The 15,222-nt window shown below is 35.5% G+C and overlaps 1 protein-coding gene across 2 annotated transcripts in view; it reads left to right on the top strand.

Moving 5' to 3' along the window:
* The window catches only part of USP47 (ubiquitin specific peptidase 47), a 104,296-nt gene that overhangs the window by 28,552 nt on the left and 60,522 nt on the right, over positions 1 to 15,222 (top strand). For both annotated transcript variants that reach the window (XM_081098901.1, XM_081098900.1), the window contains 4 exons: positions 4,423 to 4,626; positions 7,968 to 8,081; positions 9,557 to 9,695; positions 14,368 to 14,464. In XM_081098901.1, coding sequence (XP_080955027.1) covers positions 4,423 to 4,626; positions 7,968 to 8,081; positions 9,557 to 9,695; positions 14,368 to 14,464 — 554 coding nt within the window. The remainder of the gene's footprint in view (positions 1 to 4,422; positions 4,627 to 7,967; positions 8,082 to 9,556; positions 9,696 to 14,367; positions 14,465 to 15,222) is intronic.

Raw genomic sequence — 15,222 nt, 5'->3', positions numbered from 1 at the left:
AATTAAACTAGAGGCCTGATGCACGAAATTCGTGCAAGAGTAGGCCTTCCTTCCCTTTGGCACCTGGGACCAGGGCTTCCCTCCGGTACCCGGGACCCGGGCTTCCCTCGTAGCCCCAGCTTTGTCTGGAAGGTAGTCCAAAAGGATGTCCAGTCTAATTAGCATATTATGCTTTTATTATTATAGATGTTTTTCCTAATGGAGCATTCTTTAGACTTTTCTAAAACTTGGCACTTATTTTTCTCTTGTCTGTTTCCTCTTACTCATCATAGAACTCTTTTGACTCAAAAATTGTGCTCCCTTTCATAAATTACGTTCTGTCCTTATATATCTTACTTTAATATTGGCTTTAGTGCTTAAATGGCCACCCTCCTCCTTATCCCCCTTAACAACATCACCGTCACCACCCTTCCCAACTAGAGCTTGCCTGTGCTTAAATATATATAGGTGCGTTTTTGTTATCTACTGCTATGGAATGGCTTACCCCAAAATTTAGTGCTTGAAACAACTAGTTTATTTGCTCACAATCCTGTGAGATTGTATTTGAGCAAAGGCTCAGCTGGTCAGTTACTTTACTTCACATGTATCATCTGAGATCATTACTTGGCTCCATTTGGCTGGTGCCTGGCTTTGGATGGAATATACACGAAGGCTTTTTTCACATATCAGACACCTCAGTGCTTCACTAACTGGCCACTTTCTCTATGTGTGGATTGTTAGGGCTTCCTCACAGCACGGTGGTTCCAGGCTAACTGGATTTCTTTTGTGGTGACTGGCTTAGAAGAGGAAATGTTCCTAAAAGTTCAAAACCAGAAGCTGCTGCTTTCTTTAGGTCCCACACAGTATTACTTCTGTCACATTCTGTTCGTCCTAGCTGGTCACAAGGCCAGCTCATGTGCATGGGAAGAGGAAAAAGAAAAAAAGGAAAAAGAATAGCAAAGAATTTTTAGCTATCTTTTAATTCACATCAAGATGGCAGTACTTCTTCCCCCTCCTCCCCTCCATAAGTAGGATCAATCAGGGTTAGAACTCCAAAGAAATTAAGAAGAAACCTACTTTATTTTTCTAATTCTAAAAAATGCCATTTTACATTTAAATGTTTTTTAAATCAGCATGTATAATATAATATTATAGAGTTGTTTAAAAGCTATTATAAAATTATTGGTATACTTTATTGATGATATCCTATAATTGAAAAAATTTTTTATCATTTACCAAATTGGGAGGTAGGGATTGGGAACTGTGATTAGTGTTGGCAGTAGTAATATAAAAAATTTAGATGCAGTTCATGGATGTTAACCACATACTAAATTAAATTAGTAATAAACAATGGGCCAGAAGGTTGGGTATAAAATCATATAATTTACAAGTGACTATATTAGAGCTTTAAAAAAGAGCAGAGAGTTTTGTTTGTTTAAATTATCCTAGAATTGAATTTAAGAGTAAAATGTGATTGTCTCAAAAATTCTGCTTGTAGGAATTTTAAGGAAACAAAAGTACACGAAGTGTTATGTAGATATTCATCACAAAATTATCTCTAAAAGTGTAATAAAGTCCAGCCTAAGAGTCAGTAAAATGGAATTGATGAAACAAATTATTAATTCATGTAATAAAATATTATTCAACTATTATAATGATGAGTTTTAAATTTTTGATCGGGAAAGATTACATAATATATTTATAAGTAAAGAAAGAAATTACAAAGTAGCATTTATATTCTAACCAGTGTTTGTGTTTATAAAGCATAGGAGTGTGTGTGTGTGTGTGTGTGTGTAGGAAAACTATTTCTAGGATATACACCAAAACGTTAATAGTTATCTCTTGTGTTATGGGATTAACAGGTGATTTTCACTTTTTCCTTTAAACTCTATTTTTTAAAAAATGGAGCAAAATTACTTATATGCAATGAATAGTAAGGAGCTTTTGTCATTAAAAAGAAGAAAAGGCATACATGGGATTAAATTTTGTTCACTATTGTACATTTATGGCTTCAGATAAGATTCATTTGGGGATAATTTCCCCATATTTTGGGGGTGAAAGGTGAGGAGGCTGGAGTGCCCGTAGCTTGTGCTCATGTATTTAGGGGGAAAACTTGGAACTATTAATGTCTGGCTATTTGATGTTGCCACATCACCATTCTTAATGCTGTGTCAGCACTTCTGATTTCTGAATTCTTAGGGTCATCTTCCTTGGACGATCAGCTCCAACTTATCTGAAGCTTTGAAAATCTGGCCACCATATATTTTATACCTTGAAAGCTTGAACCTACTTCTGAAATATACTATTGAAACTGTAAAAGTGGACCTTTATAGTTGAAATTTAGTTGCTCACTCTTTTATTGTAAACCAGTTTTTTAAAAGGTCCACTTTGTTTTCTCAGTTTTGGATTGAAATGTGTAAAATAATTCATTACATGTTCAATATGACACCTTAAGTTTATAAGTAAAGCCTTTTTCCTTTCTGAGAAGTATATTAGTAATGCTTTTTTTGTTGTTTATTTATAGAAATGTATTGTTCTTTTACCTTTTAAATGGGTTATTGTTGGTAATTATTTTGATGTGTCTGAAATATATCATTAGCCAATCTGTTTTAAACATTGTACTTATTTTATAACAACTTATTTTTGTTCTGAAATAATTGGATTAAACTTAACTTCAGTAATCTTTTGCAAACCCAAAATTATATATGGCAGAACAAATAATTGTATCATCCCATCGAACAAGCAAACAAACTTTGTGGCTATTCTCTCTTTGATACTAGCCAATGATAATAATAGTTCTTATATAAAAACTAGAGGACCAGTGCACAGATTTGTGCACCCGTGGGCTCCCTTACCCTGGCCTGCGCCCTCTGGCAATCTGACATCCCCCGAGGGATGTAGTAGTGTGTGAAGCTCCTCCCCTGGCCAGGGAGGAGCCTGAGCCCGGGCTGGGCGCCTTGTTGCTCCTGCACATCCCAGCCCCACTGCGCCTGCTGCCGCGGAGGCAGGAGAGGCTCGTGCAGCGGCAGCTGCACTTGCCAGCGGTGAACCCTGCATCTGGCACCCATTGGTCAGCTGAGAGGCGCTCCTGCTGTGGGAGCGCACTGACCACCAGGGAGCAGCCCATGTGTTGAGCGTCTGCCCCCTGGTGGTCAGTGCATGTCATAGTGACCAGTTGACTGGTCGTTCAGTCGTTTGGTTTATATATATAGATGGGTAATATAGAAGTAACAAGAGGTTATATTGTAAAAAGGAAGAAAAGAAATAAGTTCTCGCATACAGTACCAGTTTGTACAGTTCATAATTCTGAAAAGCCTGTCATGGGGATAGTGAGAGGTCCTCCACTTAAATAACTGCTGCATTTTACTTTGATGGAAAGCACAATAGTTACATAATCAAATTTGCATATTAAAATACTATTCTGGATTGAAGGAGGATGACATTGGAAAAGTTAAATTTCTCAGGAAGCTGTTGCCATCATCTCAGTGTAAGATTCTGATTGCAGGCAGAAATAAAGGGAAAGAATAAAAATTTGGTGATAGTGTGAGGTCAAGAGGAGGAAGAAGACAAGAAAAATGTTCAGCTCTTTGGTTTCACCAGATCAGTGAAGGTGCCATTCATTGAGTTGGGCATTTTAGGAGAGGAGAGAAAGAACTTCTTCCACAAGTATCCAGTGTAGCCTATTGCCCTGTGGAAAGTGGTAAAGAAAACCAGTGTCCTTCAATAGCTTGAGGGGGACATAGCTTCTTTGAGAAAATGTTCTTTAAATTCTTTGTCTTGATAATTACTGAGAAATGAGAAAGGAGAATTCGTGACCTCAACTTTCTTCTACATTGGTAATTAAAAAAATGTTTTTCTTGCTTTTTAAAACTTCTCCCTCTGCTGGCTGATTTGTTTGGATAAGCTTGTCAGCTCCCAATACATTGATAATTGACTTTTTGGACATCTGGTCTATGGGTACAGTATCATAAAGGTCTGGAGGCCTGGTTGCCTATGTCCCTTAGTTATGGATTTTGCAATCTTAAACAATCCTCACTGCATTTCTACACAGTTCCCCTTACTATTTCTTCAGGAGACTTACACATGTTTGATTTGACTAGCAAGGTAATGAAACATTTTTAAAGATCAGATTTTTGTTATTTTCAATTGAAAATTGCTTAAGTATACTGTCTTCATAGTTTGTGGACCACTGATTTATATCCTTAAAAGGTAAAAGCAAATATCTATAAGAATTACTGTTTATTTTTAAAGATGCCCCAGTTTTTCCAAAACAAACAAATATGGTGCTTTATATGTTTGACATATCCATTAGATTGTTTCAGACATAAAATAGTAATATAGCACAAACAAAATAATATTTGTGGAATTTTTAAAAAACATTTAATCATAGAAAAATTAGGCTATAAAGATAAATAATATTTGTGTGTGCTTTTTAAATTTCAGATAGAAAATGCTGCTGAAGAACCTAGAGTCTTATGTATAATACAAGATATTACTAATTCAAAGACAGTGAATGAACGGATCACTTTAAATTTACCAGCTTCTACTCCACTCAGAAAGCTCTTTGAAGATGTAGCCAACAAAGTAGGCTACATAAATGGAACCTTTGATTTGGTGTGGGGAAATGGAATCAATACTGCTGATATGGTAAAACCCTAGACTTAAAGCATCTTCTTTTAAGTGGCTAATAATACTATCATAATTATTATCGTTGTTATAAATGACTATATTTAATCCTGGAGCCCTTTTTAATATAAGCAAAACTGTAATATTAAGAGCCCATGTGCCACTCAATACTGTATCCCTCTTCATCCCTTTGCCTTCATTCTGGATTCAGTATTTGCTTATCCTAAAGTTAGCACCATCAGTTTTTTATTCATGTAAGATGACTATCATATTGTGTCAACTACAGAACACTTTCAGTATTTACTGAATAGAATGATGTTCCTTTTGTATTTTTTAATGAAAAACATGATATAAAATTATGTATTTTGTAATCTAATTTTTGGAAAAGAAGAAAAGAGTGTATATAGAAAGAGAAATGACTAAAAGGACATACACACCAATGTTAACAGATTATTATGTACCAGATAGAGTGATAGGCCCCCGATCAGGAAGTTTGGTGGTAACATGATGTCTACTTCAAGGTTCTCACAGTCCAGTTGTGAAGACAGATGTATCAACAAATAATTACACTAACATGTTTTAAATACTATGTTATAAATTTGCCATGAATACAAAGAGGAGGCATTGATCAGAGTGTAAATGAGACTATGGAGTTGGCTCTAACTGCACCATTAGAATAGTATGCTAAATAATCGTTTTTATTTCCTATTTCTCAGTCCAAATTCACTCTGCATACTACTTTGAGAATTATCTTTAGTTATTTTACATTCTAGCACTCGTGTCAGTTTAGAAATCTTCAGTGACTGTTCACTGTCCGCCATTAAAAATCAGACTCCCTAGGTTAGCATTCAAGACAAGCTACAGTTGGTCCTGTAAATCTTTGTAACCTTAACTCCCAGATAATGAACTAATTTATTTTCTTAACACAATTTTCCATGTCCATGTTTTTGTTTATATTACCTCTTTTCGTCCTATGCTATTGCTACTCTTAAGTTTTCCAGGAAATACCTGTAATGGCAAATGAAATTAAATGTGTCTCCTGTTGGTATTTGGAGGGCATAGTTTTGATTGGCTCCATAGAAGAATACAAGGTATTTGATGTTACCTTTAAAATTCATGATATTTTGCTTTCTATTCTGTAATATATTTGTTTTTTTAAAATACAGAATATTTTAACTTAGTCAAATTTTTCTTCTGAAATTGGTAGTCCCACAAAGTATACAAAGAGAAATAATATTTAATCTGAAACTTGAAATACTCCATTAACCATGTAACTTCTAGTGTTGCCTCTTTTTCAGTTTTAAGCAGTGATGGGGAACCTTTTTGGGCCAAGGGCCATTTGGATATTTATAATGTCATTCGAGGGCCAAACAAAATTATCAACTTAAAAATTAGCCTGCTGTATTTGATCCAACATTTAATGCCTAATGCCTTGACGGGGCCAGGCCAAATGATTTCTCACGCCTTATACGGCCCTTGAGCTGGACGTTCCCCACTGCTGGTTTAAAGGATAGTCTATATTGTCATATATGCCTACCCAAGCCCTGTTTGTATTTCACATTTAAGAAGAAGCCTTACTTGATGTTTCCTCATGCAACTTTAATATCTTTCTCTTTTTCCTCCTATTCCATATTTTCTTCTGCTGTGCCACTTATTAGTCTCTTCTTATTGTAGGTGTTGTTCATTTGTGTCCTTCCATTTGGTAGAATGTATTTTGATGGCTAGGATTTCATAGTATTAATTTTGTATCCTCTATAAATATTCCCCTTAGGTACTCAAAAAGTGTTTATTAAATTAACATCTACATAGCTTCATATAGCTCTGAGTCAGGATTACTATTTCTCTTTCTTCAGCTATGGCTGATCTTAAGTACTCAATTTACATATTTGCCTACTCTACAATTTTACAAGTAAACTTTCACCTGTTTACTGCACAATGCTAGATGTATGCTTCTCTGAAAACCTAGCCCATTTAGCTACTCACCATTTTGTACACATAGACACATTTAGTGAGGTAAAACCCCTATATATTTGAGCTATATCATCTGATCTTTTATTCCCTGCCAGGGAATGTAAGGGACCCAAAGATACCTTTCCTCTTTCTATGTGGCTTCTCTTAGCTTCAGGTTTTCTATCTCCTATTTTTCTCAAGGATTTCTAGAGCCAAAGATAAAAAAATAGATTATATAGATTATTTTATTTCCTTAACATTTATTTTGCACTCACTAGGTACTTAGCATTGTTCTAACACTAGGCTCTATACAAATATAATCTTATTTAATCCTTACAACCATTTTAAAAGATAGGTGGTGTTATAGCTTCATATTACAGCTGAGGCATCTGAGTGTTGGGGAAGTGAACTAACTTTAACTTGCCCGAAGTCACATAAATATCAAGTGGAAAAATCACTTAAGTTAATTTTTTTGTCCTTAATATACCTGTACTTTTATAAAATGTTACTTTCCTAAGAAATAAAGGCTTTTCCATAAAATAAGTCCTTCTAAGGAGACATTTCCATGTCTTTAAAACATTAAAAAACATTTCTTACTGTAACAAAAATGTTTTAGAACAAAAGAATAGAGTGTTCATTTCATCATTCATTTTTCTTAGCAATGGACTGGAGTGTGTGTGTGGGTGAGCAGGACTTGGAGCATGTTGAGCTCCCATCTCTCATTCACTATCTAGAGTGAATTACAATGACAGCTGGGATTGAAATTGCCCTAACAGATAAAAGAGTTAGGTGTTTAATTTTCAAAGGAGTGATCACTTTTATCCTCCTGAGATCCTTTGGATCCTGGCAGTGGGCTTAAAATAGGTATCATTTACTAAGAGAGGATTTTCCTTAAAGGGGCTACCTAAAAGTGCCCATTTTATTATACTACATAATTATTTTGGGTTGTTTAGTGTGTTGCTTATCTGGGAATTCTCAATAATTCATATATAAAAACATGATTTTAGTTTTTAGTTACATAAAATTGTCTTTAGTTACTTTTCATGAAAATTCATTAAATACTATATTGCATCCATTTTAGAGAACATAAAGCACAAATGTTTTTAATTCTTTCTTTGTGTAATACTTTACATTAGTTCTTAACTTTTTCTCTTTTCAGTTTTTTAGACATTGGGAATGGGAGCATCTGGGATTCCTTGTTAGTATATGCACTGTCACTGGGCTTGGCCGTTCCAATACAGGAGTAAATGAGTTAATTCCAAGTATAGATTAGTGGAATTCACCAGAACCTTTAAAAAAATTAGTTGAGCCCAATAATTGTAGATATGTGTCCATTTGCGTATTGCTTGTTTTATTTTATTATTGTAATTAATGTTTTTCATAATCTGATATATTTTACTTTATGTCCATAGGCTCCACTAGATCATACCAGTGACAAGTCTCTTCTTGATGCTAATTTTGAGCCAGGAAAGAAGAATTTTCTACATTTGACAGATAAAGATGGTGAACAGCCTCAGATAATGCTGGTAAACTATTTAGAAAGCCCTCTATTCATAATTTTTGTGCACTGTCACCTACTGCTTGGGAAGCAATTTTCCAAAAGGAGGAGGAGAGATATGTTTTATAATTTATGTATAATAAATTACTTTTCTGTATTATGTTGGTTTGTTATACGTGTATATGTTCACATGGTTACACTGGACATCCATAGCACTATTGTTTGTCTATTTAGTCTGTTGCCATGCTGGAAACACAGGTTACCATCTTCAAGACCACCAGGATATCAGGGACAGGGGTAGGTCTAGGATAAGTTAAAATGCTACAAAGATCGCCTGCTGTATTTCAGTGGCCTTTCCTCTGGTTAAGCATTCGCTTGATTGCTGTAAATCTTTGACAGTTTTGCCCCAGGTTTGTTGGTAATTTGGAGAAGGACAGACCCTCAGAATTCTCTGTCTCATTTTAGCTCCCATTCCTTGCTGCCTTTGGGGGAATGACTAGTTTGTAAATTATTTTGTATATTTCTATTCTTTTAGTGTTTACTTCAATTCATATTTTGATATGATTTTCTGTCTGATCTAATAGCCTTAGAGACAATCTATCCCAGTAACTCCAATTTGAGGAGAAAACCTGGTGTGATTTAACTGCTTTTTATGGACTGAAGAAAGGAAGGCTCCAAGAGTTTATGGACTTTTTCAGAAACCTTCTCTTTAATGAAACTTTCTTTAGGAAAAGTTCTGTTTGATGCTTTTCACTTAGAAGTCTATTATGAATTAGAATGCTTCTCTAGATAGTAGGTAATAATTAAACATAGGGCAGGCATACTGAAGCAATATAAGAATGTGCTCTCTGATCTGCTTTAATGTCATTATTTGTTTTTATGACATTGTGAGATTTTGATTAGTCCAACATTGAAATCAACTAAAAAATTTAGGAACCTCTGGATTCACAATTTGAGAATTCATGTTTTAAAATGCATAGTAATTACTCTTCAGCTGTGTCTTAATTGTTTGTGCTGTTTTTATTTATTTTTTTACCCTTTTTGACATTTTTCTCATTAATGGGAGATTTCTTGTTGGAGAGAATAGGAAACTTCATTTCATTCAATACTTACTGAGTATCCTCTACCTGTGATATCTACTTGGCAAGGATGATGTAAAAATTAACGATGGACTCTGTCATCAAGGAGTTTACAATGGTACTTTTGCTTTATTAGTACCAAAAATGTCTCCTCTTTCTCATGTAATTGAAAGAGAATTAAAGAAAATTGGGAAAGTAAGAACTTTGGAAGGAGACATGAGCAACTCTCCAAAGTGTTTTCTAAAAAGCGTCTTCCAAACCTCCCCACAGGAAAGTTGAGGGTATACACTCCTTTAAATGTTTTGGTGGTAAAAATAATAGTAAGGCCTCATCTTTTTCCTTTGCCTCAGCAATTAGTACGTCTTTTCTTTATTGTTTTAGCCACTTCTGCCATTTAGTAAATACTGATTATGCTGTATTTTAGGAGGATTCCAGTACTGGGGATGACAGTGCGCATGACAGACTTATAGGTCCACTTCCAAGAGAAGGTTCTGTGGGCTCGACCAGTGATTATGTCAGCCAAAGCTACTCCTATTCATCCATTTTGAATAAATCAGAAACTGGTAAGATTCATTGTTGTATTTTCATGAAATATAGGGCATTTCAAGAGCAGTCTCAAGCCTAATCCCCTCATTTTATGGATTAGAAAACAGAGACCCAGAATAAGATCAGTAGTTAACAGAAGCAAAGTTAGAACAAGAATGTAGTTTCCCTTTTCCTCAACCCATTGTTGTTTTTACTGTTTTGTTATTGCCACTATTTAGTAGTCAAGTAAAAAATAATGAGTTTGTATTTTGAAGGAAGATTTATTTTGGGTAAGTTTGTATTCAAATTTAACCTTAAATTTTTGATATTGACTTGCTCTGTAAAGGAATGTTTCTGCTATCTTTTGGACTGGAATAGACTACAGGGGATACATCCATTTTGAAGCAGATAAACCAGGCTTATTTTACTAGATCTATTAGAGGCCCTGTGCACGAATTCGTGCACTGGTGGGGTCCGGCCGGCCCCAACCTGGATCAGGGAGGGAGCTGGGGGTGAGGCCGGCCTGCGGGAGGGGCCGCAGGCAGTTGGTGAACTGGCCCTGCCCCCTGGTGAAACTCTAGGTCAAACCCCTGGTCGAGAGGACAATTTGCATATTAGCCTTTTATTATATAGGATTATGTCATCTTTCATTTTAACCTAATAATATATTTGAAGTTTAAAATTCTGTTCACTTTTTCCCAAACATGATTAAACCTAGATTGTTAACTTTTTAAAATTTATTGGCTATGAAATTGCTTTTTTTATACAAAGGCTATTCCTTTATATATAATTGGTTAATTGCCTAAAAATGTAATTTAAATACTTTTGCATCATTGCATCTTACAATAAAACTTTGCGTAGATAATATTATTCATATTAAAAGAAATGGAAACGGGGGTACAGAAAAGCCTTTAATTTTGCAGCTAGTTATTGCTAGGTATGGCTTTTGAACCTTTAGTCTTAGAACTTCAAAATAGAGATGGTTTTAAGTATTACATACAAATATTTGGTATAAAAAGAAAACTTTAGAGTTACATTGCACATTTTGTTTGAATGTGCTTGGTAACCTTCCATTTACTGTATTTTTAGTTAAGATGTAGACTAATTTTCTCAGTGCTAACTATTTGTGTAGGCTAGACGGTGTATTTGTTCTGGAAATTGCAGCAAAAGCTGGACCTAGGACCATTTATATCAGTAGGACTTTTGCAGCAAACTACCAAGAATAAAAGGGAATGCAGAATTATCTTGTATTTCAGACAATAGAAGACAATAAAGCTGTTTCTCTTTATACTGTTTGCTAGAGGCCCGGTTCGTGCACTTGGGAGGATCCCTCAGCCTGGCCTGCGCCCTCTACCAGTCTGGGAGCCATCAGTCAGACATCCTTAGTGCTGCCGCGGAGGCAGGAGAGGCTACCGCCACCGCCACTGTGCTCGCCAGCCATGAGCCTGGCTTCTGGCTGAGTGGCGCTCCCCTTGTGGGAACGCACTGACCACCAGGGGCCGGCTCCTAAATTGAGCGTCTGCCCCCTGGTGGTCAGTGCACATCATAGTGACTGGTCATTCTGCTATTTGGTTGATTTGCATATTAGCCTTTTATTATATAGGATAATAGTGATTCTCAAATTTTTAGTTCTTACATAATCATTTGGGGATGGGATACTTGTTAAAAATGTAGGTTTCAAAGCAATGCTTATTTAGCTGCTCTGGAACAAGCTGGATAAATTGCATTTTGCACCAGTGGGGTCCCTTGGTCTGGCCTGCGGGATTGGGCTGAAACCAGCTCTCCAACATCCCCCGAGGGCACAGGTCAGGCTGAGGGACCCCAACAGTGCATGATCAAGGCCGGGGAGGGATGCATTAGGTTGGCCAACCGGGGAGGGACTGAGGGAGGACTCCAGGGCATGTTTGGCCCCTCTCGCTCAGTCCTGATTGGCCGGATCCCAGCAGCATGCTAACCTACTGGTTGGAGCATCTGCCCCCCTGGTGGTCAGTGCACATCATTGCGACTGGCTGACCAGTCGACTGTCTGTCCCCTGGTGATCAGTGCACATCATAGTGAGCAGTTGAGCGGCCTTAGCATATCATTAGCATATTATGCTTTGATGGGTTGAACGGATGACTGGGCACTTAGCATATTAGGCTTTTATTATATAGGATGGCTTTTGATGCCCATAAATTCTTAAAGACTAAAACATACTTTAAAAATGTTTTCTCTCTGATTATACAAATGTAATACAGGTTCATTTTCACGCTGTAAAATGGCCTATACTGGCAGTCAGACATCCCCCAAGGGGTCCCAGATTGGAGAGGGTGCAGGCTGGACTAAGAGACAGCCCACCCCCCCACCCCCCACCACCCCCACTCCCAGTGCACAAATTTTGTGCACCAGGCCTCTAATACAAAATAATATTAAATGTAAACTAATTGAAAAATAACATTTAAATTAAAAACACTTATTTTGTTGAATTTCCATTTTCCTTAAGAAATTATTGTAAATCTTGGCACCATGTATAAAATGTATTGATTGGATAATGCTCTCATGATTTCAACTTAGGAATCTAGGAACACATTTCTCTATAATGCAGTGGACTTGGGAACTTAACATTTTCTTTCCTGTCTTCTTTGCCTACCAACTCTTCTTTCGTAGCTAGCCACTGTAAATAGAAAATGATTGGGGGATGGGAAGGTATGAATTCTGAGGAATGAAGAGTGGATTGAAGGCTGAGATGGCCCCATAGGTGATTAGAAATTATGTGACTGGTTATGTTTCATTATTTAAATGCATATCTGTCTTTGGGCAGTTTCTTTAATGGTTCTTTCATCTACTCCAGGAGTATGCCTGTTTGATTTCTACTTTATTACCTATTGGTTCTGTTCAGGATTTCTTTCTGCATGTGTCCTCTAAAAAATTGCATATGTTCTTACATTCTTTCCCCTTACTGGCTTATACTTAACAATATTTATTCACAACTATTTCAAGTATAAGACCCACTTGATGAAGTTTGAAGTTTATTGATTTAGACAATGCATAATGAGAAAAGATTTATATTAATTCAGTAGCACTTTTAACTTGTCTCACTAAAATCTTCATATTTTAAGAAAATAGTAGTACATTCTTGTGAGACATTGTTCATTCTGTTTAAATGGTGTTAAATCAAGTACAAACAACCATAGGTTTTCATATTATTTTATTGCTAATGGCAAAATAATGAGTGATGGCAAAAGTGAATTGCTATTACTTCCTCCTTCCCTTAACCCCCCTCCTCTACCACCTCCCCTTATTTTTAAGCCCAGGGAAGGGAAACAAAATCAAAATAAATGATACATGATTGGTCTGTAGGTACACAAAGGATAATAGTAGTTTTAAAGGGGTAGGTACAGTGGTTATTTTTGACTGTTGAGGAATTGGGCAAAGGAGATGGAGAAAAGGAAAAATCCTAGACAGCCTTAGCTGCAAAAGTCAGAAATTTCTAATTGTTAGAAAATTGGAAAGGTAATTTGAAAAGCTTTAGTGAACACTTTCAGCATCTTTTGAGAAAGGATTTGTTTCTTTTGAGACAATCAAGTCATTCAGTATTAACTTGAAGTAAATAAATGTAGTTAATAAGCAAGGTGTTTTCGACATTTTGCTCAAATAATGAGGTATAACTAAAATGATGAGACAGATTTTTGATGTTGTTCCTTATGTGTATTTCATCAATGGCCTGTAGTCTACTTCAAAAGAGAAGTTACAAAAATGTTCTCAACAGTGATGGCCATATCTAATCTGTAATAATAAAGGCATAATATGCTAATTAGACTGGACGTCCTTCTGGACCACTTTGCAGACAAAGCCGGAGCTGCAAGGGAAGCCCAGGTCCTGGGTGCCTGCTGGGTGCTGGAGGGAAGCCCAGATCCCGGGTGCCAGAGGGAAGCCGGTGCTGGCAGCTGGGGGAAGGAAGGCCTACTTTTGCACGAATTTCGTGCATTGGGCCTCTATTTAGATATAAAAAGCTAAATACTTTTATTGTTTTGAAAAGCACTTGTGAATATTTAATGAACTCCCTCCATGTGGCTTCAAGCTAACAGGACACAATCCTCACCAGCTTAAATTTTAAGTTCATATAAGTTTCTCCTTTTTTCTTTCCCTCTTCTCCCTCCCTCTGATCTTTCCTACTTCTATCTCTTACTTCTTTTCTTACTCTTTGCATAGCAATGCTGATCTATAGAGTCTCATACTTTATGGGCATGTTAAAATAAAGGAAGTCATTCTGAGTTTTATATAATGAGTTTATCTCACATGTTATTAATTCCTGGTAGAAATTGGGTTATAGGGCCTGATGGCAGAGATAACTGGTTCAGTTCAGTCTTCCTACATTGGGCATGTGTGATAAAGTGAATATGTTTGTACTTTTCCATTTTAAACCACAACTTTTAGATTATTTTTATGTCAGTTAAACATAATATTAAACATATTTCTCTTAAAATTTTATTAAATGCTACATAATATCCATGTATATCTCTGGACATATAAAAAAATATCCTGACTTTCTGAGAAGCAAGGTTTGCATAGTGCACATATTTCTTAGGTGCTGTTGAAAGAATGGAAATAATTTCCAACTAAGTAACCGTAACCTCTCCAAGTTTACTGTGCATTAAATTCTTAAGTTCTTTTTTGTTATTTTTTAAATATAAATGCTGACTAATGTATATTTGTGTTTTCTTTTTAAAGGTTATGTGGGATTAGTAAACCAGGCAATGACTTGCTATTTGAATAGCCTTTTGCAAACACTTTTTATGACTCCTGAATTTAGGAATGCCTTATATAAGTAAGTATTTTAAAAATTCTATAACTAAAACTGATTAGAAATTAAAATATAGTTTTTAATGAATAAAATCAAATTTATCTTCTTACAGTTACTTGTAAAGTTTGGGGCATTTTTCACTTCATAAAACACATCAGAATAATATAAAAGAAAAGTGTTGTAGGAAAGATTAGCATATGAAAAACTTGTGAGGAGTGAGAATCAGAAGTTCATAGACAGCAAAGGATACAATTGATGAGATTTACATTTGGGATAAATTATTGTTTATAAATTATTGTTCCCTTTATAGCTTTAACATGTTTATGAAGAAATATGTTATCTTTTTGAGATAATCTGAATATGTAAACCACTTCTTCTTTCCCTCACTTCTCAAGAAGCAAAGTTGTAGTTTTAAACTTATAAACTTTGTTTCTAATTAAGATATAAAGCAACTGTTCTGTGTTTTCTGTTTGTGTGTGTGTTCTTTTAAAAGACTGTATATACATCAGATATTTTAAAATGCTTTATGAAGGCAGTCCATATGTAAGTAAACCCTAAAGTCACGCATTTATTTTTATGAATGCCTATGATAATACATTTAATACATCCTCACCGCGTATGTTTTCTTTAAGTTACACATAACTTTTATTTTTTCAAAGACATTTTAAAGTACAAATAAACTGACTTCTTTCCATTTTCATGTTACATTTGAGTAACATCTTTTAAATTATTATAAATATGTATTTAAAGTATTTTAGGAACTTTTAATATTGGTCATATTG

The sequence above is a fragment of the Myotis nattereri genome (assembly GCF_964212035.1).
Source record: "Myotis nattereri genome assembly, chromosome: 9".
NCBI lineage: Eukaryota > Metazoa > Chordata > Mammalia > Chiroptera > Vespertilionidae > Myotis > Myotis nattereri.
This window is presented reverse-complemented; position numbering and strand designations above follow the sequence as displayed.